The sequence below is a fragment of the Ranitomeya variabilis genome, chromosome 1 (genome assembly GCF_051348905.1).
Source record: "Ranitomeya variabilis isolate aRanVar5 chromosome 1, aRanVar5.hap1, whole genome shotgun sequence".
In the NCBI taxonomy this organism is placed as follows: domain Eukaryota; kingdom Metazoa; phylum Chordata; class Amphibia; order Anura; family Dendrobatidae; genus Ranitomeya; species Ranitomeya variabilis.
Window position 1 is genome coordinate 14,419,434 of NC_135232.1, and position 23,529 is coordinate 14,442,962.

The 23,529-nt window shown below is 45.3% G+C and overlaps 2 protein-coding genes across 3 annotated transcripts in view; both read right to left on the reverse strand.

Annotated features, from left to right (window-relative positions):
- Positions 1 to 23,529, reverse strand: part of LOC143793496 (uncharacterized) — a 606,170-nt gene that overhangs the window by 185,764 nt on the left and 396,877 nt on the right. The window lies entirely within an intron of this gene.
- On the reverse strand, positions 8,678 to 19,032 carry LOC143793555 (uncharacterized). The gene is made up of 5 exons (XM_077280625.1): positions 18,903 to 19,032; positions 18,347 to 18,493; positions 17,851 to 18,030; positions 16,903 to 17,026; positions 8,678 to 10,102 (listed from the first exon to the last, which is right to left on the reverse strand). Exons 2-5 carry the CDS (start codon positions 18,434 to 18,436, stop codon positions 8,727 to 8,729), a joined length of 1,770 nt encoding a protein of 589 aa, XP_077136740.1. The 5' UTR covers positions 18,437 to 18,493; positions 18,903 to 19,032; the 3' UTR covers positions 8,678 to 8,726.

Below are 23,529 nucleotides of genomic sequence, written 5' to 3' on the forward strand. Positions count from 1 at the left end.
GTGACGAGGTGTCTAGGGAGTGACAGGAACATCCCACGGCTACTTCTAGTGTTGTGCTAAGCTCAGGAACTGCGGTTAGTACAGGTACCACCTCCTCCAGAGCTCGTCCCATGTTGCTCCTAAACCACCAGTTCATAACAGTGGTGATCCTCAGGATTGGGCATTTGCCCTGGAGTCTGGGAATCCAGCCTTGCTTAATGTAGACACCTTTTTTCAGGCGCTAGGGTTATTGTATGATGAACCTAATTCAGTGGATCATGCAGAAAAGACCTTGTTGACCCTGTGTCAAGGTCAAGAAGCGGCAGAATTATACTGCCAGAAATTTAGAAAATGGTCAGTGCTCACGAAATGGAATGAGGATGCTTTGGTGGCAATTTTCAGAAAGGGTCATTCTGAATCCGTTAAAGAAGTTATGGTGGGGTTCCCCACGCCTGCTGGTCTGAGTGATTCTATGTCTCTGGCCATTCAGATTGACCGGCGCTTGCGTGAGCGCAGAGTTGTGCACACGATGGCGTTGTCCTCTGAGCGGAGTCCTGAGTCTATGCAGTGTGATAGGATTTTGTCTAGAGCTGAACGACAAGGATTCAGACGTCAGAATAGATTGTGTTTTTACTGCGGCGATTCTGCTCATGTTATTTCTGATTGTCCTAAGCGTACAAAGAGAATCGCTAGTTCCGTTACCATCAGTACTGTACAACCTAAATTTCTGTTATCTGTGACCCTGATCTGCTCATTATCGTCATTTTCTTTCATGGCATTTGTGGATTCAGGCGCCGCTTCGAACTTGATGGATTTAGAATTTGCCAAGCGTTGTGGTTTCTCATTGCAGCCTTTGCAGGATCCTATTCCTTTAAGGGGCATTGATGCTACACCTTTGGCTAAAAACAAACCTCAGTTCTGGACACAGCTGACTATGTGCATGGCGCCAGCACATCAGGAAGATTGCCGTTTTCTGGTGTTGCATAATTTGCATGATTCTATTGTACTGGGTTTTCCATGGTTACAGGTACATAACCCGGTACTGGATTGGAAATCTATGTCTGTGACTAGTTGGGGTTGTCAGGGGGTTCATGGTGATGTTCCTGTGATGTCAATTTCCTCTTTTCCCTCTTCTGAAATTCCTGAGTTTTTGTCAGATTTCCAGGATGTGTTTGATGAGCCCAAATCCAGTTCCCTTCCGCCGCATAGGGACTGTGATTGTGCTATCGACTTGATTCCAGGCTGTAAGTTCCCTAAGGGCCGACTCTTCAACCTGTCTGTGCCAGAACATGCCGCCATGCGGAGTTATGTTAAGGAGTCCTTGGAGAAAGGGCATATTCGGCCATCTTCTTCGCCTTTGGGAGCGGGTTTTTTTTTTGTTGCCAAGAAGGATGGCTCATTGAGACCTTGTATTATCGCCTCTTGAATAAGATCACGGTCAAATTTCAATACCCTTTGCCTTTGCTTTCTGACTTGTTTGCTAGGATTAAGGGGGATAGTTGGTTTACTAAGATTGACCTTCGAGGGGCATATAATCTTGTTCGTATTAAACAGGGTGACGAATGGAAAACTGCGTTTAATACGCCTGAAGGTTATTTTGAATACCTTGTGATGCCATTCGGGCTCTCTAATGCTCCATCGGTGTTTCAGTCCTTCATGCATGATATCTTCCGCAATTATCTTGATAAATTCATAATTGTATATTTGGATGATATTTTGATTTTTTCCAATGATTGGGAGTCTCATGTGAGGCAGGTCAGGGTGGTATTTCAGATCCTTTGTGAGAATGCTTTGTTTGTGAAGGGGTCTAAGTGCCTCTTTGGAGTACAGAAAGTTTCTTTTTTGGGTTTCATTTTTTCTCCCTCGTCTATGGAGATGGATCCGGTTAAGGTTCAGGCCATTCATGATTGGATTCATCCCACGTCTGTGAAGAGTCTTCAGAAATTTTGGGGTTTTGCTAATTTTTATCGCCGTTTCATTTCCAACTTCTCCAGTGTGGTTAAACCCTTGACCGATTTGACGAAGAAAGGCGCTGATGTGACGAATTGGCCCTCTGCGGCTGTTTCTGCCTTTCAGGAACTTAAACGCCGATTTACTTCTGCCCCTGTGTTGCGTCAGCCGGATGTTTCTCTTCCTTTTCAGGTTGAGGTTGACGCTTCTGAGATTGGGGCAGGGGCCGTTTTGTCTCAGAGGAATTCTGATGGTTCCTTGATGAAACCATGTGCTTTCTTTTCCCGAAAATTTTCGCCTGCGGAACGCAATTATGATGTCGGCAATCGGGAGTTGTTGGCTATGAAGTGGGCATTTGAGGAGTGGCGACATTGGCTTGAGGGGGCCAAGCACCGTGTTGTGGTCTTGACCGATCATAAGAATCTGATTTACCTCGAGTCTGCCAAGCGCTGAATCCTAGACAGGCTCGTTGGTCCCTGTTTTTCTCCCGTTTTGATTTTGTGGTCTCGTATCTTCCGGGTTTTAAGAATGTTAAGGCTGATGCCTTCTCTAGGAGCTTTTTGCCTGATTCTCCTGGGGTCCTTGAGCCGGTCGGCATTCTGAAAGAAGGGGTGATTCTTTCTGCCATCTCCCCTAATTTACGACGGGCTCTTCAGGAATTTCAGGCTGATAAATCTGACTGCTGTCCAGCGGGGAAACTGTTTGTTCCTGATAGATGGACTAGTAAGGTGATTTCTGAGGTTCATTGTTCTGTGTTGGCGGGTCAACCTGGGATTTTTGGTACCAGAGATTTGGTTGGTAGGTCCTTTTGGTGGCCTTCTTTGTCACGGGATGTGCGTTCTTTTGTGCAGTCCTGTGGGACTTGTGCGCGAGCCAAGCCCTGCTGTTCTCGTGCTAGTGGGTTGCTTTTGCCTTTGCCGGTCCCTGAGAGGCCTTGGACGCATATTTCTATGGATTTTATTTCTGTTCTTCCTGTTTCCCAGAAGATGTCTGTTATCTGGATGGTTTGTGATCGGTTTTCTAAGATGGTTCATTTGGTACCCTTGCCTAAGTTGCCTTCCTCCTCTGATTTGGTTCCGCTGTTTTTTCAGCATGTGGTTCGTTTGCATGGCATTCCTGAGAATATTGTGTCTGACAGAGGTTCCCAGTTTGTTTCTAGGTTTTGGCGGGCCTTTTGTGCTAGGCTGGGCGTTGATTTATCTTTTTCCTCTGCATTTCACCCTCTGACAAATGGCCAGACCGAGCGTACTAATCAGACCTTGGAAACTTATTTGAGATGCTTTGTGTCTGCTGATCAGGATGATTGGGTGACCTTTTTGCCATTGGCTGAGTTTGCCCTTAATAATCGGGCTAGTTCGGCTACTTTGGTTTCGCCTTTTTTTTGCAATACTGGCTTTCATCCTCGTTTTTCTTCTGGACAGGTTGAGCCTTCTGACTGCCCTGGTGTGGATTCTGTGGTGGACAGGTTGCAGCAGATTTGGACCCATGTGGTGGACAATTTGGTATTGTCTCAGGAGAAGGCTCAGCGTTTTGCTAACCGTCGTCGGGGTGTTGGTTCCCGGCTTCGGGTTGGGGATTTGGTCTGGTTGTCTTCCCGTCATGTTCCTATGAAGGTCTCTTCCCCTAAGTTCAAACCTCGCTTTATTGGTCCCTATAAGATTTCTGAGATTATTAATCCGGTGTCTTTTCGTTTGGCCCTTCCAGCCTCCTTTTCCATCCATAATGTTTTCCATAGATCTTTGTTGCAGAAATATGTGGTGCCCGTTGTTCCTTCTGTTGATCCTCCTGCTCTGGTGTTGGTTGATGGGGAGTTGGAATATGTGGTTGAGAAGATTTTGGATTCTCGTTTTTCGAGGCGGAGGCTTCAGTATCTTGTCAAGTGGAAGGGTTATGGCCAGGAGGATAATTCTTGGGTTGCTGCCTCCGATGTTCATGCTGACGATTTGGTTCGTGCTTTTCATTTGGCTCATCCTGATCGGCCTGGGGGCTCTGGTGAGGGTTCGGTGACCCCTCCTCAAGGGGGGGTACTGTTGTGAATTCTGCTCTTGGGCTCCCTCCGGTGATTGTAAGTGGTACTGCTGCTGATCTCAGCAGTCGTCAGGTGCTTTCGCTTGCTGCCAATTTTGACTGGGCTACTTATTCTGGCTAGATCCTTTAGTCAGTGCCAGTTGTCCATTGTTTTCTGGAGGATTCACATCTCTGCTTGGTTTCTCCTGCTGGATTGTCCAAATCATCAAAGATAAGTCCTGGCTTTGTTTTTGCATTCCACATGCTGTGGACTTTATAGCTCAGTGCATTGCTGTTTTTTCTTGTCCAGCTTTGTCTGTGTAAGGATTTATTCAGCCAAGCTGGAAGCTCTGGAGTTGCAGAGTTACCCTCCATGCCTTTAGTTAGGTGTGGAGATTTTTGTATTCTGTGGTGGATTTTTGTAGTATTTTAATACTGACCGCTTAGTACTCTGTCCTGTCTTTTCTTTCTAGCTAGAGTGGCCTCCTTTGCTAAATTGTTTTCAGTCTGCGTATGTAATTTAACTCTCTTCTCACAGTCAATATTTGTGGGGGGCTGTCTTTCCTTAGGGGATTTTCTCTGAGGCAAGATAGTTTTCCTGTTTCTTTCTTTAGGGGTAATTAGTCCTCCGGCTGTAACGAGGTGTCTAGGGATTGACAGGAACATCCCATGGCTACTTCTAGTTGCGGTGTTAAGTTCAGGGTCTGCGGTCATTATAGAGGCCACCTTCTCCAGAGCTCGTCCATGCTGCTCCTTGGCCACCAGATCATAACAGAGAAGCCAGGTTGAGACAATCAGGTCACCTGGCCACGTAGCTCAATGGACTGTCAGCGTCCTATGCGTGCCGCTCCCCCCTCTTTGTTGTTGCCAACCCAAAGTGGGGTGCCACAGGTTTCGGTAGTCGGCCCTGGAAGCCCTGATGTCATAGATGTTCTAATTCTTGGAGAGCCAACAGAAGGGCGAAACTCTGTAATTTGCACCCTCATGTGTATTTACTGGGACTGCTCTATATATTATTGCCTGTTGTTGGTTCAATGAAGTATTTTAACAATTTTAACCTCACCCTGTGCTGTCTGTGTAGTATTCTGCCCAAGGGGAAGGAGTGTGGGCATTCACTGGGATGAGCCTTGATTGATGAGGTATTTTTAAAGACCGCCAGGCCAGTGTTCAAGCGCACCCACTGAACCCCGTGTCTCTGCACTGGATAATTGTTGTTATGAATTAGACCTGAACACAAATACTGGTTCTAATAGTGTAGAATTTTGCTACTATCCCCAAGATGTCCTGGTCTTAAAAAAAATCTTTCTATGACTATTTTGAATATTTCAATAAAAGTTTTTTTATTTACACTGGAAAATAAGTGCTGGATTTTAAATAACTTTCCCATTCATTTCTTCCCAACTTACCATAGATCTCACCAAGCATTGAGATGTGAGCTGAAAGCAGAATTTTTTTCTAGAAAGGAATGGCATTCATGGGTGTTGTCTACGAAGAAAGTCTCTCCTAAAGCCCATGCACATAAGAGCCGGCCTACAATCTGCCAGGTCACATGCTGAAAAATATGAAGACTCCTGGGACTCTGCAGTCATGAGACCAAAATAAATGTTTTTGGAACATATTACTTCAAAATCGTATGACATTGTAAAGGTGATGAATACAATGAAAATGCATGGTTCCTACAGAGAAACCTGGTGGTGGCAGTGACCTTATGTGGGGCTGCATGTGCGGGGCTAGTGTTGTGGAGCTACATTTCAATGATAGTATCATTGTCGCGCATACATTTCTCAGTGCACCTACAAGAGTTAATGTATCTGCTCTTAATCAATCCAACTCTCAATCTCTGTTTTAATCTATAAAATAAGGGTAAATCACACCCCAATACATTCAGCACACCCGGATTTCTTAAAACGCTGCCACCACTCATCAAAAACACGATGAGTCCCCAACATATGTTGATTCCAGACAATTAAAAGGTCACATACTCTTTGAAGGGCTATGGTTCTTTTAGGGCATACAAGGATCAAACTTATTAAAGATTTTAATCTTTAATATAAATTATACAGGGCTTACGATAAATATATAAAAAAGGGCAAAAAAATAACACAAATATGCAGTCTACAGTTATCCTGTTTTCCTTGAGGGAAGGAGAAGCGCATTATGGAGCACATCAGCCCTTTCATGTGAAAACCTTCTCTTTGTGTCACCCAGCTTTTTATAGTCCTGACCATAGGCTCATATTTCCAGGATGACCTGGACTGGTCCTTTTAAAAGACGCTGTTTATAAATGGATGACGGGTTACGTTGTGACATTTCAAATATCCTGTGTCTACTCACTCCCCTCTATACAGTAAACAGGAAATATTCTGCCTCTGGTGGAGGGGATAAGGTTCCAGCTTTGACAGCTTCAACAAAAGCACCTTTGTGTTTGCAATACTGGTATGTCATGATTCCCAATGGCAGGGAAACATCAGAACACAAAAATAACGGACGAGCTCTGGGTGATGGAATCTCGAGCTGACCATGAGCTAAATCTACCACACAACTAATAGTAGCCAGGGAGCATACCTACGACTTCCTAAATGCCACGCGCCAGCCGGAGGACTAACTACGCCTGGTAGAGGAAGGAACAGACCTGGCTTACCTCTAGGGAAATACCCCAAAAGATGATAGCAGCCCCCCACATGTAATAACGGTGAGTTAAGAGGAAAAGACATACACAGTATGAAAGTAGATTTAGCAAAGAGAGGTCCACTTACTAGATAGCAGAAAGATACAAAAGAGGACTTCACGGTCAACTGAAAACCCTTTCAAAAAACCATCCTGAAATTACTTTAAGACTCCTGTGTCAACTCATGACACAGGAGTGGCAATTTCAGCCCGCAAGAGCTTCCAGCTACAGAGAATAACAAAAACTGCAAACTGGACAAAAGATACAAAACAAAAGGACAAAGTCCACTTAGCTGATCAGCAGACTAGTAGCAGGAACATGCAACCGAAGGCTCTGGTTACAATGATGACCGGCAAGGAAATGACTGGAGAGCAAGGCTAAATAGGAAACTCCCAAACACTGATGGGAGCAGGTGAACTGAGACAGCAAAGCACACACAAGTCACCAGTACCACCAGCAACCACCAGGGGAGCCCAAAAAGCGGATTCACAACACTGGTATATCCAGTTTCACCCTTTTGTCAACTAAAGGTACCTTCACACTAAACGATTTACCAACGATCACGACCAGCGATACGACCTGGCCGTGATCGTTGGTAAGTCGTTGTGTGGTCGCTGGGGAGCTGTCACACAGACAGCTCTCTCCAGCGACCAACGATCAGGGGAACGACTTCGGCATCGTTGAAACTGTCTTCAACGATGCCGAAGTCCCCCTGCAGCACCCGGGTAACCAGGGTAAACATCGGGTTACCAAGTGCAGGGCCGCGCTTAGTAACCCGATATTTACCCTGGTTACCATTGTAAAAGTAAAAAAAAACAACAAAACACTACATACTCACATTCTGATGTCTGTCACGTCCCCCGCCGGCGTCCATAGGGTTAAAACTGCTTTCGGCAGGAGCGCTGCTAATGCCGCGCTGCCGAGAGCTTCCCTGCACTGAATGTGTCAGCGCCGGCAGTAACAGCGGTGACGTCACCGCTGTGCTCTGCTTTACGGCCGGCGCTGACACAGTCAGTGCAGGAAGCTCTCGGCAGCAGCGCAGCATTAGCAGCGCTCCTGCCGAAAGCAGTTTTAACCCTGTGGACGCCGGGGGGCGTGACAGACATCAGAATGTGAGTATGTACTGTTTTTTTTTACTTTTAAAATGGTAACCAGGGTAAATATCGGGTTACTAAGCACGGCCCTGTGCTTAGTAACCCGATATTTACCCTGGTTACAAGTGAACACGTCGCTGGATCGGCGTCACACAAGCCGATCCAGCGATGACAGCGGGTGATCAGCGACAAAATAAAGTTCTGGACTTCTATCTCCGACCAGCCATATCCCAGCGGGATCCAGATCGCTGCTGCGTGTCAAACACAACGAGATCGCTATCCAGGACGCTGCAACGTCACGGATCATTGTCGTCCTCGTTGCAAAGTTGCTGAGTGTGAAGGTACCTTAAATGTAACTCTACTGCTGTTATGCTTTTCCCTTATTGATTATATATTTCCTTCACAATCATGAATTCACAGATACAATGCTCTATCAAGAAAAGGTGCATCCATCACTCCGTACTCTTGGTAGACCAGCACTTTCCAATATGACAATGATCCAAAACACACATCTAAGACCAATGTTGCATTTCTGCAGAACAGGGTGAAAGTGATTCAGTGGCCAAGTGTCTTCTGAACTTAACCCAACCAACCACCAATGGTGAATTCTGAAGAGACAAGTTGTCATCACTCTCCATCCAGCATCCAGGTTCCAAAAGACCTTGATCTTGAAAAAAGATAGATGTTGCTTAATGTCACAGTACGTGCGTAGCAGACTTGGTGCTGTACTTAAAAATCATGGAAGCCACAGAAAATACTAAGTGTAATAGTTTTTGATGTTAGGTGTACTCATTTTTACATCTAAGTTGGGTAAAACTGAAGATTTTGTAATTAAAGTTAAAGTATATTAATAACCTTACATCCATATTGTTATTGGTTAAAAAATGTTCTATGAAACTTTGTGTTAGCAAAATTTTGGAAATTGTTCTGGTGTTCAGTAACATTAATTCAAATTTTACTTATCAAAGTACACTACGCATTTATGCTAAGCACTGTTTATTAAATGTTATAAAACACAGTGAACATAATTACAGTTTCTTTCGTGAATGAATTCTCTCATGTATAGCAAGATTTGATTTATTTACAAAACATTTCCCACATAATGAACATGAATAACGCGTCGCTCCAGTATGAATTCTCTCATGTGCAACAAGACTTGATTTATATATAAAAGATTTGCCACATTCTGGACACGCATATGGCTTCTCTCCTGTGTGAATTCTCTCATGTCTCACAAGACTTGATTTATCTATAAAGCATTTCTCACATTGTGAACATAAATACGGCTTCTCTCCTGTGTGAATTCTCTGATGTTTACGAAGTTGTGAGTTATCTGTAAAGCATTTTCCACATTGTAAACATGAAAATGGTTTCTCCCCGGTGTGAATTCTTTGATGTCTAACAAGATGTGACTTATTTCTAAAACATATCCCACATTCTGAACATGAATATGGATTCTCACCTGTATGAATTCTCTGATGTCTAATAAGATTCCCTTTAACTGTAAAGAACTTCCCACATTGTGAACATGAATATGGCTTTTCTCCTGTGTGGATTCTCTGATGTTTACAAAGTTGTGATTTATTAGAAAAGCACCTTCCACATTGGAAACATGAAAATGGTTTCTCCCCTGTGTGAATTCTTTGATGTATATCAAGATCGGATTTATTTTCGAAACATTTCTCACATTCTGAACATGAAAATGGCTTCTCTCCTGTATGAATTCTCTGATGTTTAATAAGACTCCCTTTATCTGTGAAGGACTTTACACATTCTGGACATGAATATGGCCTGTCTCCTGTGTGACTTCTCTGATGTAAAACAAAATTAGCTTTTTGTATAAAACATTTCCCACATAGTGAACATGAATAAGGCTTCTCTCCAGTGTGAAGTTTCTCATGTGTAGCAAGACTAGATTTATTTCTAAAACATTTCCCACATTCTGAACATGAATAAGGATTCTCTCCTGTGTGAATTCTCTGATGTCTAATAAGACTCCCTTTATCTTTGAAAGCCTTCCCACAGTCCAAACATGAAAATGGCTTTTCTCCTGTGTGAATTCTCTCATGTATAGCAAATTTTGATTTAATTGTAAAACATTTCCCACATTCCGAACAAGAGTATGATTTCTCTCCATTGTGCTTTCTTTGTGCTAAAAATTCTGAGCTTTTAGTAAGTTGCTTGTCACACTGAAATCTTGTATCCACTTTGTCACCTGGAATTGTGGTAACAATACGAGATTGCTCAGGAGAGGGATCCTCATGATTAGGAGAATTATAAGAAAGTGAAGCACTGTGAAGTCCAGGAGGTCCATGAAGGGTAATGAATTTTTCTCCATTAGAGTGCTTCCTGATATCCTCTTTTTTACAATTTAGTAATAAACAGTTATTCTCACAAAGATTTCCTATAAGGATGAAAGATAGATTGGATGTGAATTTTTTTCTACAACACAAAAGGGATTTCTAAAATTTATTTTATGGAGCTCACAATGAAGACCCTCATCAGTGAAAGTAAAAAGGAAGACAACTACATGCCATAACATTAAGACAATGACGGGTAAAGTGAAGAACACTTATAAACTGGTGACATTGGCACAAGTCAGGGGTGGCAGAGATTAGACAACAAATAGACAGTTCTTAAATGGAACCTACCATCAGGATTTACCCCCTTAATGATCTCACTTGCGTATATACTCCTATATAATTATATATACTCATGTATACTCATATATCCACAGCTAATATATACACTATAATCAATTGCTTAAAATGGCTGACATAAACTGATAAAAGCTAGACAGACTGGGGATTTCCAGCCATAAAGCGGAACAGCACCAGATGTACTAAATGGTGATCAGATGTCTCAACTTTATCCTAGATGCAGAAAGATGCAGACAGCTACATTTTAGTTGCTTAATCAGCCTTCATATGTGCATTAATCACAATATTCCATATATATTTAGATAACCAATAACAGAGGAGCTAGATAATATGGTAATTAACTAACCACCTCCTTTCTATATGCAATTATAAAACCATGTATGTACAATAAACCGTCAGTAATGGTGGAATGTTATTGTCACAACAGTGCACAGTGTCATTCTTGAGAGCGCTCAAAATACTGAGTCTTATTGGGAACGGCCGCAGCACACACAGGGATAGATTTATCCAAACCAAATTACCATAACAGTATCATGTCCCCAGTTTGCCTAAGGGCATGATAAGAAACCTTAGAAGACTGAAATACCACTCAAGGCACATTGAGAGGGTACAGTGGCTTGCAAAAGTATTCACCTCACTTGGTAATTTTCATGTTTTGCTACCTCACAACCTGGAATTTCACTGTTTTTATTTAGGGTTTGGTTAGCTAATGTACAGGACATGCCTACAACTGTGCACATTTGGTTTTCTTTTTATTGTGAAGAAAACAACAGACAAAATAGTTGAAAACTTCAGTGTGCATAACTATTCACTCCCCTAAATTCAGTACTTTGTAGAGCATCATTTTGTAGCAATTACAGCTGCAAGTTGCATTGGATAAGTTTCTATGAGCTTTCGACATCTTGCCACTGGGCTTTTTGCCCATTCCTTAAGACAAAGTTGCTCAAGCTCCTTCAAGTTAGATGGTTTCATCTGGTGAACAGAGATCTTCAAGTATAACCATAGATTCTCAATTGAATTAAGGTCTGAGTTTTGACTCGGCCACTCAAAAACAATTACACATTTCCCCTTACACCACTCGCGTGTTTCTTTAGCAGTATGTTTTGGGTCACTGTCTTGTTGAAAGGTGACCCTCCATGCCAGTCTCAAATCACTGACAGCCAAATAGGTTTTGCTCAAGAATATCCCTGTATTTCGCACCATTCATTTTCCCTTCAACTCGGACCAGTTTAGCTGTCCCTGCTGCCAATAAACATCCCCACAGCATGATGCTGCTACCATGTTTCACTGTGGGTATGGTGTTCTCGGGGTGATGAGCTGTGTTGGTTTGGCGCCCGACATAGATTACCTACGTGGCCAAAAAGTTCAATTTTGGCCTCATCTGACCACAGCACCTTCCTACATTTGAGGAGTCTCCCACATGTCTTTTCCCAAACTCAAAACGAGCCTTACAAATTTTGTAAGTAAAGGCTTTTTTTCTGCTAATATTTCCAAAAAAGCCACCTCTACAGAGTGTACGGTTTATTGTGGTTGCATGTACAGATACTCCAGTCTCTGATTGGGAACTCTGCAGCTCCTTCAGGGTTACCTTTGGTCTCTGCTGCCTCTCTGATTAATGCCCTCCTTGCCCAAGCTGAGAGTTTTGGTGGCGGCCCTCTCTCTGGCAGGTTTGTTGTGGTACCATGTTCTTTATATTTGATGATAATAGCTATGATGGTGCTCTGGGAGATCAAGAGAGATTGGGATTTTTTATTTTAACCCCAGTCCCACAAGCTCGCTGCCTTGGGATAACCCTGGACTCTGATCATTCATTCATAGCACATATCCAATCTCTTTTCACTTCCTGCTAACTACAACTCAAAAATATTTCCCGGAACCTTACATTACTTAAATCAAGAAACTGCAGAAACCCTAGTCCATGCTCTCATCATCTCCCGCCTCGCTACTACAACCTTCTGTTTTGTTGTCTTCCTTCTCACTTTCACACCCCTCCAATCAATCCTAAACTCTGCTGCCCGACTAATCCACCTGTTTCCCCACTATTTCCCGGCGTCTCCTGTCAACCCCTTCACTGGCCCCATTACCCAGAGACTCCAATTCAAAACACTAACTTTGGCATACAAAGCCATCTACAACCTGTCTCCTCCATACATCTGTGACCTAGACTACTGGTACTTACCAGCACACAACCTCCGATCCTCACATGATCTCCTTCTCTACTCCCTACTTATCTCCTCTTCCCATAATTGCATACAGGTTTTATCCCTCCTACTATGGAGCTCTCTACTCCAACATATCAGACTCTCGCTGGAAACCTTCAAAAGGAACCTGAAGACCCACCTCTCCCAACAAGCCTACAACCAGCAGTAACCACAGATCCACCAAACCGCTGCACGCCCAGCTCTTCCCTCTCCTTCTGTATCCTCACACATCGCTTGTAGATTGTGAGCCCTCGTGGGCAGGGTCCTCTCTCCTCCTGTACCAGTCGTGATTTGTATTGTTTAAGATTACTATACCCGTTTTAATTATATATACCCCTATTCACATGAAAAGCGCCATGGAATAAATGGAGCTATAATAATAAATTATAATAACCCAAACCTGACTTGGACTTCTCAACAATTTTGACCATGAATGTTTGGAGATCTTCATGGTGTTTGGTTAGTAGTTCCTCTTGTTAATGGCGTTGCAGCCTCTGTGGCCTTTTAGAAAAGGTAAAGTGTATATAGTGACCAACATTTGACACTTAGATCGCACACAGGTAGATGTCCTCGCACTAAGCATGGGACTCATGAAGGTAATTCCTTGCAGCAGAAATTTTTAGGAACTTTGTGTCAAACAGAGTGAATGCATATGAACATGCCAATATTTTGTTATCGAATACAATACATTTAATATATGCCTATATTTTTCTCACTTCACCAACTTAGACCATTTAGTGCTGATGCATCACACACAAGTCCAATTACAAAAATATTTAAACACAGGTTGCAATATAAAAAAATATGTAATAAAAACAAGGGGGTGAATACTTAAGCCACTGTAAATCTTAATTAGAGGCTCTCTTTAAAGAAGTCTTGTCACTTGCTGGAAAACAAAAAATTGAGTTAAACACCTTGTAAAAATCCCCGAGTTCTGGCAATTGACAGTAGCACAAAGTACTGAAATAGTTAATGCTGAATGGTTAGACTGCCCATGCTCCCCCTGTCCACCACTAAAAGTGCTTGTAATGGGCAAGTGAGTATGAGAACCGGATCATGGAGCAGTATAAGATGGCCTCTTCTAATGAGTCACATTGTCATTTCCATCACGTGGACTGCAGGTGATTGTGCGTCAGTTACCTGCGGCAGAGCTGGAGCACGGAGGAGCTAGGAGACGTTCCCATTACTGATAGGAGATGACCGTCACTACTGATCAGATTCTATGTAGATGGGAGGAGCTCTGCCTGTAGCCCCTCCCCTTACACAGAATCTCATCAGTAGCCGCCGTCACCTCCAATCTCAGTAATGGAAGAATGTTTCCTAACTGAATAGAGATTTTACCCTGGAACTGAGAATTCTGTGAAGGAATAAGAAATATGCAATCAGAAAAGCCAAAGCCTAATGTTCTCTGCTCTGCACTTGGAGGATGAGGACCCTGAGGAGAGGGCAGAGAAGACCCTCGTCAGTCAGATGGAGGAACCGTACTAAGAAACACAACTTCTCCAAGTTTCGTCTCCATCAGGGATGGAACCACAGAGGAGCTGGAGAAAGCTCCACATTTCTATCCATCGGTTTGTTCTCTCCTAATTCACAGTTATGGAGATTGGGCGAAGGACGGTTACCATTTACCAGTGATTGTTTTCTGAGAGCTCATGAGGTCACCATGAGGACAAGGCCTCACTCCTGGACACGATCCTCTGGGATCACTCTAAAGGTACCGTCACATTAAGCGACGCTGCAGCGATATAGACAACGATGCCGATCGCTGCAGCGTCGCTGTTTCGTCACTGTATGGTCGCTGGAGAGCTGTCACACAGACAGCTATCCAGCGACCAACGATGCCAAAGTCCCCTGGTAACCAGGGTAAACATCGGGTTACTAAGCGCAGGGTCGCGCTTAGTAACCCGATGTTTACCCTGGTTACCATTGTAAATGTAAAAAAAAAAAACAAACAGTACATACTTACATTCCGGTGTCTGTCCTCCGGCCTCAGCTTCCCTGCACTCTCTCAGCTCCGGCCGGCCGTAAAGCAGAGCGGTGACGTCACCGCTGTGCTTTACAGCCAGCCGGCGCTCACAGTCAGTGCGGGAAGCTGACGGCGAGGGGACAGACACCGGAATGTAAGTATGTAGTGTTTTTTTTTTTACATTTACAATGGTAACCAGGGTAAACATCGGGTTACTAAGCGCGGCCCTGCGCTTACTAACCCGATGTTTACCCTGGTTACCAGTGAAGACATAGCTGGATCGGTGTCACACACACCGATCCAGCGATGTCAGCGGGTGATCCAGCGACGAAATAAGGTGCTGGCCTTCTAGCTCCGACCAACGATGTCACAGCAGGATCCTGATCGCTGCTGCGTGTCAAACACAACGATATCGCTATCCAGGATGCTGCAACGTCACGGATTGCTAGCGATATCGTTGTTAAGTCGCTCAGTGTGAAGGTACCTTTAGAGGAGAGAACCTGCCCATCCTCCTATTAAAACATGAGTTACTGCATTTTTATTTTTCTTTAAGTAGAGCTAAATCGCAACATCCTCCTCGATATAAAAACTAAAATAGGCAGTAAGTGCGCGGAAAGATCTGAGTTTGTCTTGTCTTAAAGCAGGAAAAAAGTGCATGTGTACGGCTACTGGATGAAGTCACAGCACCTGGGAGGACGGTGTTGTGGGGAGCCAGCGGTACGCAGCGGTTAGCGCCTATCAATGTGCAGAAAGGACAACTAGAGAGCAGGCACCGGGGTCATAGACGCTTACTGATGTACACAGGGAGCCGAGGAGAGATTGTCTGGTCAGATTCCACAGAAAAGCCCCATAATACATATTCTACTGAACAATCCTTTAAGGGAGACTTACACTGATTATTATCAGCATTGTGTTGCCCAATGTCCCTGCAGGGCCAACACCTGCGTCATCATCCCACTTATGTACATGTGGGGGATGCCTGGTTGCTAGGGAATCCCCACATGTACTTATGCTGGCTAACAGATGTAAATCATTCAGCTGCGGCAAGAAAAACTAAATCTCCGAGCACTAACAAATACTCGGAGGACCCCCGAGCGTGCTAGAGAAATCTCGAGTAACGAGTATATTCGCTCATCACTAATGAAGACGTAACGACAGCAGAGAAACAGCGACTCACAGATCAGAAGAAAATAATCAGGGAAATGAAAGCTGTTGTCAGACGGAGAAAATGTAGAGAAAACCAGAGCAAGTCTGGAGAAAACTCATCTATGTTACTTAGAAAAAGATAGGTATACTTGGCTTTCAGGTGAAATTTATGAAAAACTTAAAAAGTTCTTGCTACAGTGATATTTTATCATGAAAGTCGGAAATTTAAGTAGAAGCAGCAATAGTGATGTCATCTCAAACAATTTATTGAAACAAAAGCCCACAATAGTGGACACATTGACGTCTCCTGGGTCCACAAGTGGAGTTATTGTCTGCTATGGCATGGCATCCCACTCTTCTTGAAGGGCGGCACTCAGGTCATTGAGGCTCTGGGGTACAATATTACAACTCTCTATCCGGCGACTCAGTAGATCCCATAGGTTTTCTATGGGATTCAGGTGTGGCTAACCTGCAGGCTATTCCATATGAGGTACCCCAGGCTCCAGCAGCTGTTCCCTAATGATGAGTCATTTAATAGTGACTCCACCAAAATGGACACTGACACCACAGTCCTGGTCTTGACACTGTACCATTCACAAAGTGTAGGGCAGCTCTGTACTGACGAGACCCACCTGTCACACAGTAATGCCACCACCATAGGCTCGCCTTTCTGTGACTCTTCCAGTGTCTCCGTATCTCTGTTCCACCCCGCTGATGACTCTGACTCTCTAGGCTCAGTGGCCACTTATGTCTGAAAATATCCTGCTTGAAGCCTCACAAGGGCGAGGTCCTGGTGATCAAATGTTAGGTGTCACCATGGTCTCGAGATGCGGAGGATGGTTTAATATCATTTCTAGCTGAACCGTGAAATTTATTGGCTGATTCATTGATTCAACACTTGTGAATTTTGCTATTAAGCTCGTTAGAGAACAGCAAGTTGTGCGATTAGTCCTGAAACACTAAACAGTTGGACGTGTGTAATCAGGTTAGACACGTCACATTAAATTCACCTGGAGAGATTAGAGTGTAATGTAGGGTCAGCCTAAAATTTCACCCGACAGCCAAATATCCCAAACTTTTTGTGAGTAGTGTAGTTATCTTTTCTGAAAGTCGATAAATAAAAATTCTACAATCAGAAAGCAGAAAATTTTTCTAACAAATGATCCTATTATAGGATGACGCCTGAGAGACGTCATCACAACCGGAGCCAACAAGGAGCCTCGCTTCTCACCTCGTGGTGTAAGAGGCCGGAGCTCCTCCATCATCACGTCCTGGTACCGATCCTGGTGTCCTTCTAGATACTCCCACTCCTCCATGGAGAGATAGACAGCGACGTCCTGACACCTTATAGGAACCTGACAACAACCACACCGTCATCACCCAGAATCCTCCAGTGCTGTATAATGTCCCAGCAGTCACCTCTCCACTCATCACCCAGAATCCTCCAGTGCTGTATAATGTCCCAGCAGTCACCTCTCCGCTCATCACCCAGAATCCTCCAGTGCCATCCTGTATAATGTCCCAGCAGTCACCTCTCCGCTCATCACCCAGAATCCTCCGTGCTGTATAATGTCCCAGCAGTCACCTCTCCCCTCATCACCCAGAATCCTCCAGTCCTGTATAGTGTCCCAGCAGTCACCTCTCCGCTCATCACCCAGAATCCTCCAGTCCTGTATAATGTCCCAGCAGTCACCTCTCCGCTCATCACCCAGAATCCTCCAGTGCTGTATAATGTCCCAGCAGTCACCTCTCCGCTCATCACCCAGAATCCTCCAGTGCTGTATAATGTCCCAGCAGTCACCTCTCCGCTCATCACCCAGAATCCTCCAGTGCTGTATAATGTCCCAGCAGTCACCTCTCCGCTCATCACCCAGAATCCTCCAGTGCTGTATAATGTCCCAGCAGTCACCTCTCCGCTCATCACCCAGAATCCTCCAGTGCTGTATAATGTCCCAGCAGTCACCTCTCCGCTCATCACCCAGAATCCTCCAGTCCTGTATAATGTCCCAGCAGTCACCTCTCCGCTCATCACCCAGAATCCCCCAGTGCTGTATAATGTCCCAGCAGTCACCTCTCCGCTCATCACCCAGAATCCTCCAGTGCTGTATAATCTCCCAGCAGTCACCTCTCCGCTCATCACCCAGAATCCTCCAGTGCTGTATAATGTCCCAGCAGTCACCTCTCCGCTCAGCAGCTCAATCATCTTGTTGCTGAGCTCCAGGATCTTCTTGTTCCTCTCATGTAGCAGGGAGTGCGGGGGAGGCGCTGTGATGGGGCCCGGGCTCCGCCCTCCTGACTCCTGGAGATGGATGATGGGAGTCACACCGTCCCCCGGTGTCTTCCTCACTATTGTGTAATCCTGTGTATGGAGAGAGACACTTAGGGAGAAGATTCCTTCCCGACTCCAGATCTGACAATCAGTAGAAATCCCGGGATCAATAACCGTCTCCAGTAATCTGGGGCCATAACCGGGAATATTATTCCCCTCCGGACAGACATCCCGGCCCCTCTACAGCTCTTATAGGGAATCCCCATGACAACTCCTCCGGGCAGAGAGCTCCACACAATCACTGCTCTTACAGGAAAGAATCCTTCTCTCTATTCTGGATTTCCTCCTCCCGATGTCGGACTTGTCACAGAACACAATAAAGCTGATAGAAATGTAGAGGAGTTACCTCTCCGCTCAGCAGGGAGACGATCTCCAGGGCGAAGCGGAATAATCTTCTGGTGGTCTCATCCCTGTCCTCGTCCATCCTCGGGGTCATTCAGGAGGAGGAGGGATGAGCACTGGATCAGCTGGAGGGATCTCGTCCTGCCGGCGTCTTCATGATGGAGGAGAAGATGGAAATCACAGGGGACGAGAGAACGACAATCACTAAATTCTGCCAAATATCAACATTTATCAGGAGGAAAAGCCACAAAACTCCACCGCGGCCTCCTCCGCCGATCTGACCGCTCATCATCAGCCTCGTAGGAGGAGGACGGTCACCGTGGTAACTACACCGCCAGTGAAGGACGGTCACCGTGGTAACTACACCTCCAGCGGGGGCCGTGAGATGAGGAGCAGACGCTGCACATCCCCCATACAATGCTGCCCGTCCCCAACACTGAGGAGCCGCAGTCACATGGAGCAGGAGCCTCCACAGGAACAGCTCTGATCTCACCCCACACTCTCCTCTCACAGATTTACCACAAGCACCAAAACTCCACCAAACCCTCCTGTAATCTCACCGGAATGGCGGGAAATCTGCTGCTGGCTGACACCAGAGAACACGAGCTGCACACAACCAGGATGGAGCTGCTGCACTGAGAGCGGAAGGACCTGTGGTGACGTCACCGTCATGTGATCAGGGGGCGGGGCTGAGGAGAGACAAGGTGAAGGACCTGTGGAGATGATGCAGTCATGTGACCATGATGATGTCACCACAGCTCCTCCCTCTCTCAGTGCAGCAGACACTTCCTGCAGGTTGTAGGTTTCTGTTGTTCTCTGTTATTTTTTAATTTTTCTCATTTATACCGCACCATTAATTCCGCAGCACTTTACAGACATTATCATCGCTGTCCACATTGCGGCTCACAATCTTGATTCCCTATCAGTCTTTGGAATGTGGGAGGAAACCTGCGCAGACAGGAGGACATGCAGACTCCTTACAGACGTCCTTGGAGGGATATGAACCCAGGATCCCAGTGCTGCAGTGCTAACCACTGAGCCACCTTGCTGCCCCATGTGCTGGAGACCCTCTGTGGGAGCTTTTATGGTGGACGTGAAGGGTCTCATATGAGGTTTCAGTCATCATCGCTGCAGTCACTAACGCTGCATGTCTGTGTACAGAGCCCTGATGGTGCGGGGTCAGGGCAGGGGTCCGGGCGTCCGCTGGGGTCACCGTGACATCACCATGTGACGTCAGTGTGAATAAGGGCCGAGCAGGACGGAGCCAGATAAGACGCCGTCTGTGGGAAGCTGCGCAGGTGGAAGAGCTCAGGGGCCGCACCCCGTGTTATACAGAGTACAAGAAGCTACAGAGAAACCTGGACCATACCATCTGCGGAATGTGTGCAAAGGAGGAAACCTGTGTGGAAACTTATAGGAGAAGATCAGGAGGTGTCAGACATCTACCAGCTATCATCACATCAGAGACCAGAGCAGAAGCCGCATCTGTCCGTGTCCGATCCTTGTCTGGTCTCAGATCCCGGTCACAAGTCTTTATTACAGAGATGAGAGAGCGGGAGGAATGGCTTCTTACATCACATCACCTGAGGGAGGAAAAACAAAATCGTAAATTATGGATTCTGCCAAATTCCTTTCTCCCTGGTTCTACCTAGATTACTATACGCTGAGACAAAGGATTGTTTACCCCACAGACCCCTCTATATAGAGACAGCGCCCGGTGTTATTACTTTTATCAATAACACTTATAGCGAATACTAAATACAGAATTATCAGAGATATAGAGGGAGAAGTAATTGTCTAATAATAATAAGAGTATAAATATTTACCATAACACACAAGTTGCATTTTTTAAATGTAAATTTTAAGCTGCAGTTTATAAAAGCTCTGAGATCTCAGAAATCTGCACATTGTTTTTCTTCCTGACTGATTGGGAAAACTGCAGCAGTCACTGCTTTCAGCGTTTTCTCACCCATAGAAAGCAATAAGTAAATGCAAAAACGCAGCAAAAAAAATGCAGGTATCAGGTTGTGCAGCAATTTTGGTGCTAAAAGCTTTAGGAAGTTACATCGTATTTTTTGAGGGGCATTAAACTTTATCAGCATCCACAACAGACAATAAAAGCGCAACAAAACCTGCTTTATTTTTACAGCAACTCCATTCTAGCTGTCTCACTACAGAGGTGAGTAGGTCGGAGATACTGCACTGAGGTCCATGATTATTGTTCACACAGCACCCTTCTATAAGGACGTCCTCTGTACAGCAACTCCATTCTAGCTGTCTCACTACAGAGGTGACTAGATCGGAGATGCTGCACTGAGGTTCCTGATCTCTGTGCACACAGCACTGTCTATAAGGACGTTGTCTGTACATCAATTCCATTCTAGCTGTCTCACTACAGAGGTGAGTAGATCGGAGTCACTGCACTGAGTTTCCTGATCTCTGTGCACACAGTACTGTCTATAAGGACGTCATCTGTACAGCAGCTCCATTCTAGCTGTCTCACTACAGAGGTGACTAGATCGGAGATGCTGCACTGAGGTTCCTGATCTCTGTGCACACAGTACTGTCTATAAGGACGTTGTCTGTACATCAATTCCATTCTAGCTGTCTCACTACAGAGGTGAGTAGATCGGAGTTACTGCACTGAGGTTCCTGATCTCTGTGCACACAGTACTGTCTATAAGGACGTCGTCTGTACATCAACTCCATTCTAGCTGTCTCACTACAGAGGTGAGTAGATCGGAGATACTGCACTGAGGTCCATGATTTTTGTTCACACAGTACTGTCTATAAGGACGTCCTCTGTACAGCAGCTCCATTCTGTCTCTCTACAGAGGTGACTAGGTCGGAGATACTGCACTGAGGTTCATGATTTCTGTGCACACAGTACTGTCTATAAGGACGTCCTCTCTACCGCAACTCCATTCTAGCTGTCTCACTACAGGGATGACTAGATCAGAGTTACTGTACTAAGGTCCATAATTTCTATGCACACAGTACTGTCTATAAGGACGTCGTCTGTACATCAACTCCATTCTAGCTGTCTCACTACAGAGGTGAGTAGATCGGAGATACTGCACTGAGGTCCATGATTTTTGTTCACACAGTACTGTCTATAAGGACGTCCTCTGTACAGCAGCTCCATTCTGTCTCTCTACAGAGGTGACTAGGTCGGAGATACTGCACTGAGGTTCATGATTTCTGTGCACACAGTACTGTCTATAAGGACGTCCTCTGTACAGCAACTCCATTCTAGCTGTCTCACTACAGAGGTGACTAGATCGGAGTTACTGTACTAAGGTCCATGATTTCTATGCACACAGTACTGTCTATTATTATTATACATTTTTATAGCGTAATTTATTCCATGGCGCTTTATATGTGAAAAGGGGGCAAATATAGACAAATACAATAAACATGAGTAAAAAACAAGGCACTAACAGGTACAGAAGGAGGGAGGTCCCTGCCCGCGAGGGCTCACAGTCTGCAGGGGATGGGTGAGGATACATTAGGAGAGGGTAGAGCTGGTCGTGCGGCAGTGCAATAGGTTGAGGATCACTGGAGGCTTGTCGGAAGAGGTGAGTCTTCAGGTTCTTAATGAAGGTTTCTATGGTAGGCGAGAGTCTGATGTGTTAGGGTAGAGAGTTCCAGAGTATGGGGGAAGCACGGGAGAAGTCTTGGATGCGGTTGTGGGAAGAAGAGATAAGAGGAGAATACAGAAGGAGATCTTGTGAGGATCAAAGGTTGCGTGTAGGTAAGTACCGGGAGACCATGTCGCAGATGTATGGAGGAGACTGGCTGTGGTTGACTTTGTATGTCATAGTAAGGGTTTTAAACTGTAGTCTCTGAATGATAGGAAGCCAGTGAAGGGCTTGTCATAGGGGAGAGGCTGGGGAATAGCGGGGAGACAGGTAGATTAGTCAGGCAGCAGAGTGTAGGATGGATTGGAGTGGTGCCAGAGTGCTAGAGGGGAGGTCAGAGAGTAAGAGGTTGCAGTAGTCAAGGCGAAAGATGATAAGGGCGTGCACTAGTGTTTTTGTGGTTTCATTGTCGAGGAATGCACGGATCCGGGAAATATTTTTGAGTTTGAGACGGCAGGAGGAGCTAAGGGCTTGGATATGTGGCTTGAAAGAGAGGGCAGAGTCGATAATCACCCCAAGGCACCGAGCGTGTGGGACTGGGGAAAGTGAGCAGCCATTGACATTGATGGATAGGTCTGGTGGAGGGGTAGAGTGAGATGGGGGAAAGATGATGAATTCTGTTTTGTCCATGTTCAGTTTTAGAAAGCGAGCAGAAAAGAAAGCTGAGATAGCAGACACACAGTGTGGGATTTTGGTGAGTAAGGAGGTGAGGTCAGGCCCGGATAGGTAGATCTGTGTGTCATCGGCTTAGAGATGATACTGCAAACCGTGGGATTCTATGAGCGGTCCCAGGCCGAAGGTGTAGATGGAGAAGAGTAGGGTTCCCAGAACTGAGCTTTGAGGGACACCGACAGACAAGGGGCGAGGTGAGGAGGTGGTGCGGGAGAGGGAGACACTGAAAGTTTGGTCTGTTAGATATGGTGAGATCCAGGATAGGGCAAAGTCTGTGATGCCAAGAGATGATAGAAACTGTAGCAGGAGGGAATGGTCCACAAGTTCAAAGGCAAAAGACAGGTCCAGAAAGGAGTAGTGTCGCTTGCTCTTGGCGGTTAGTAGGTCGTTGGTGACTTTAGTTAGGTCAGTTTCAGTTGAGTGATGGGGTCGGAAGCCAGATTGTAACCGGTCAAAGGGGGAGCAGGAGGAGAGGTGGGAGGACAGTTCAAGATGGACATGTTGTTCCAGTAGTTTTGAAGGATAAGGGAGAAAAGATATCGGGCGATAGCTAGACACAGAGGATGGGTTGAGGGAGGGCTTTTTGAGGATGGGTGTGATCTTGACATGTTTGAAGGATGAAGGGAAGACACCAATTGTGAGTGAGAGGTTGAAGAGGTGTGTTAGGGTTGGGATGAAGACTGTGGTGAGGTTAGGGATGAGGTGGGACGGGAGCAAATCAAGCGTGCAAGTGGGGAGATGTAATCTAAACAGGAGGGTGGAGAGCTGATCTTCTGTCATGGTGGAGAAGCTGGTTTTGGAGGAACAGGGTTGAGCAGCTAAGAGGGGCATTGGGTGCTGCGGGACAAAGCTTTCTCTGATCATATCGAGTTTG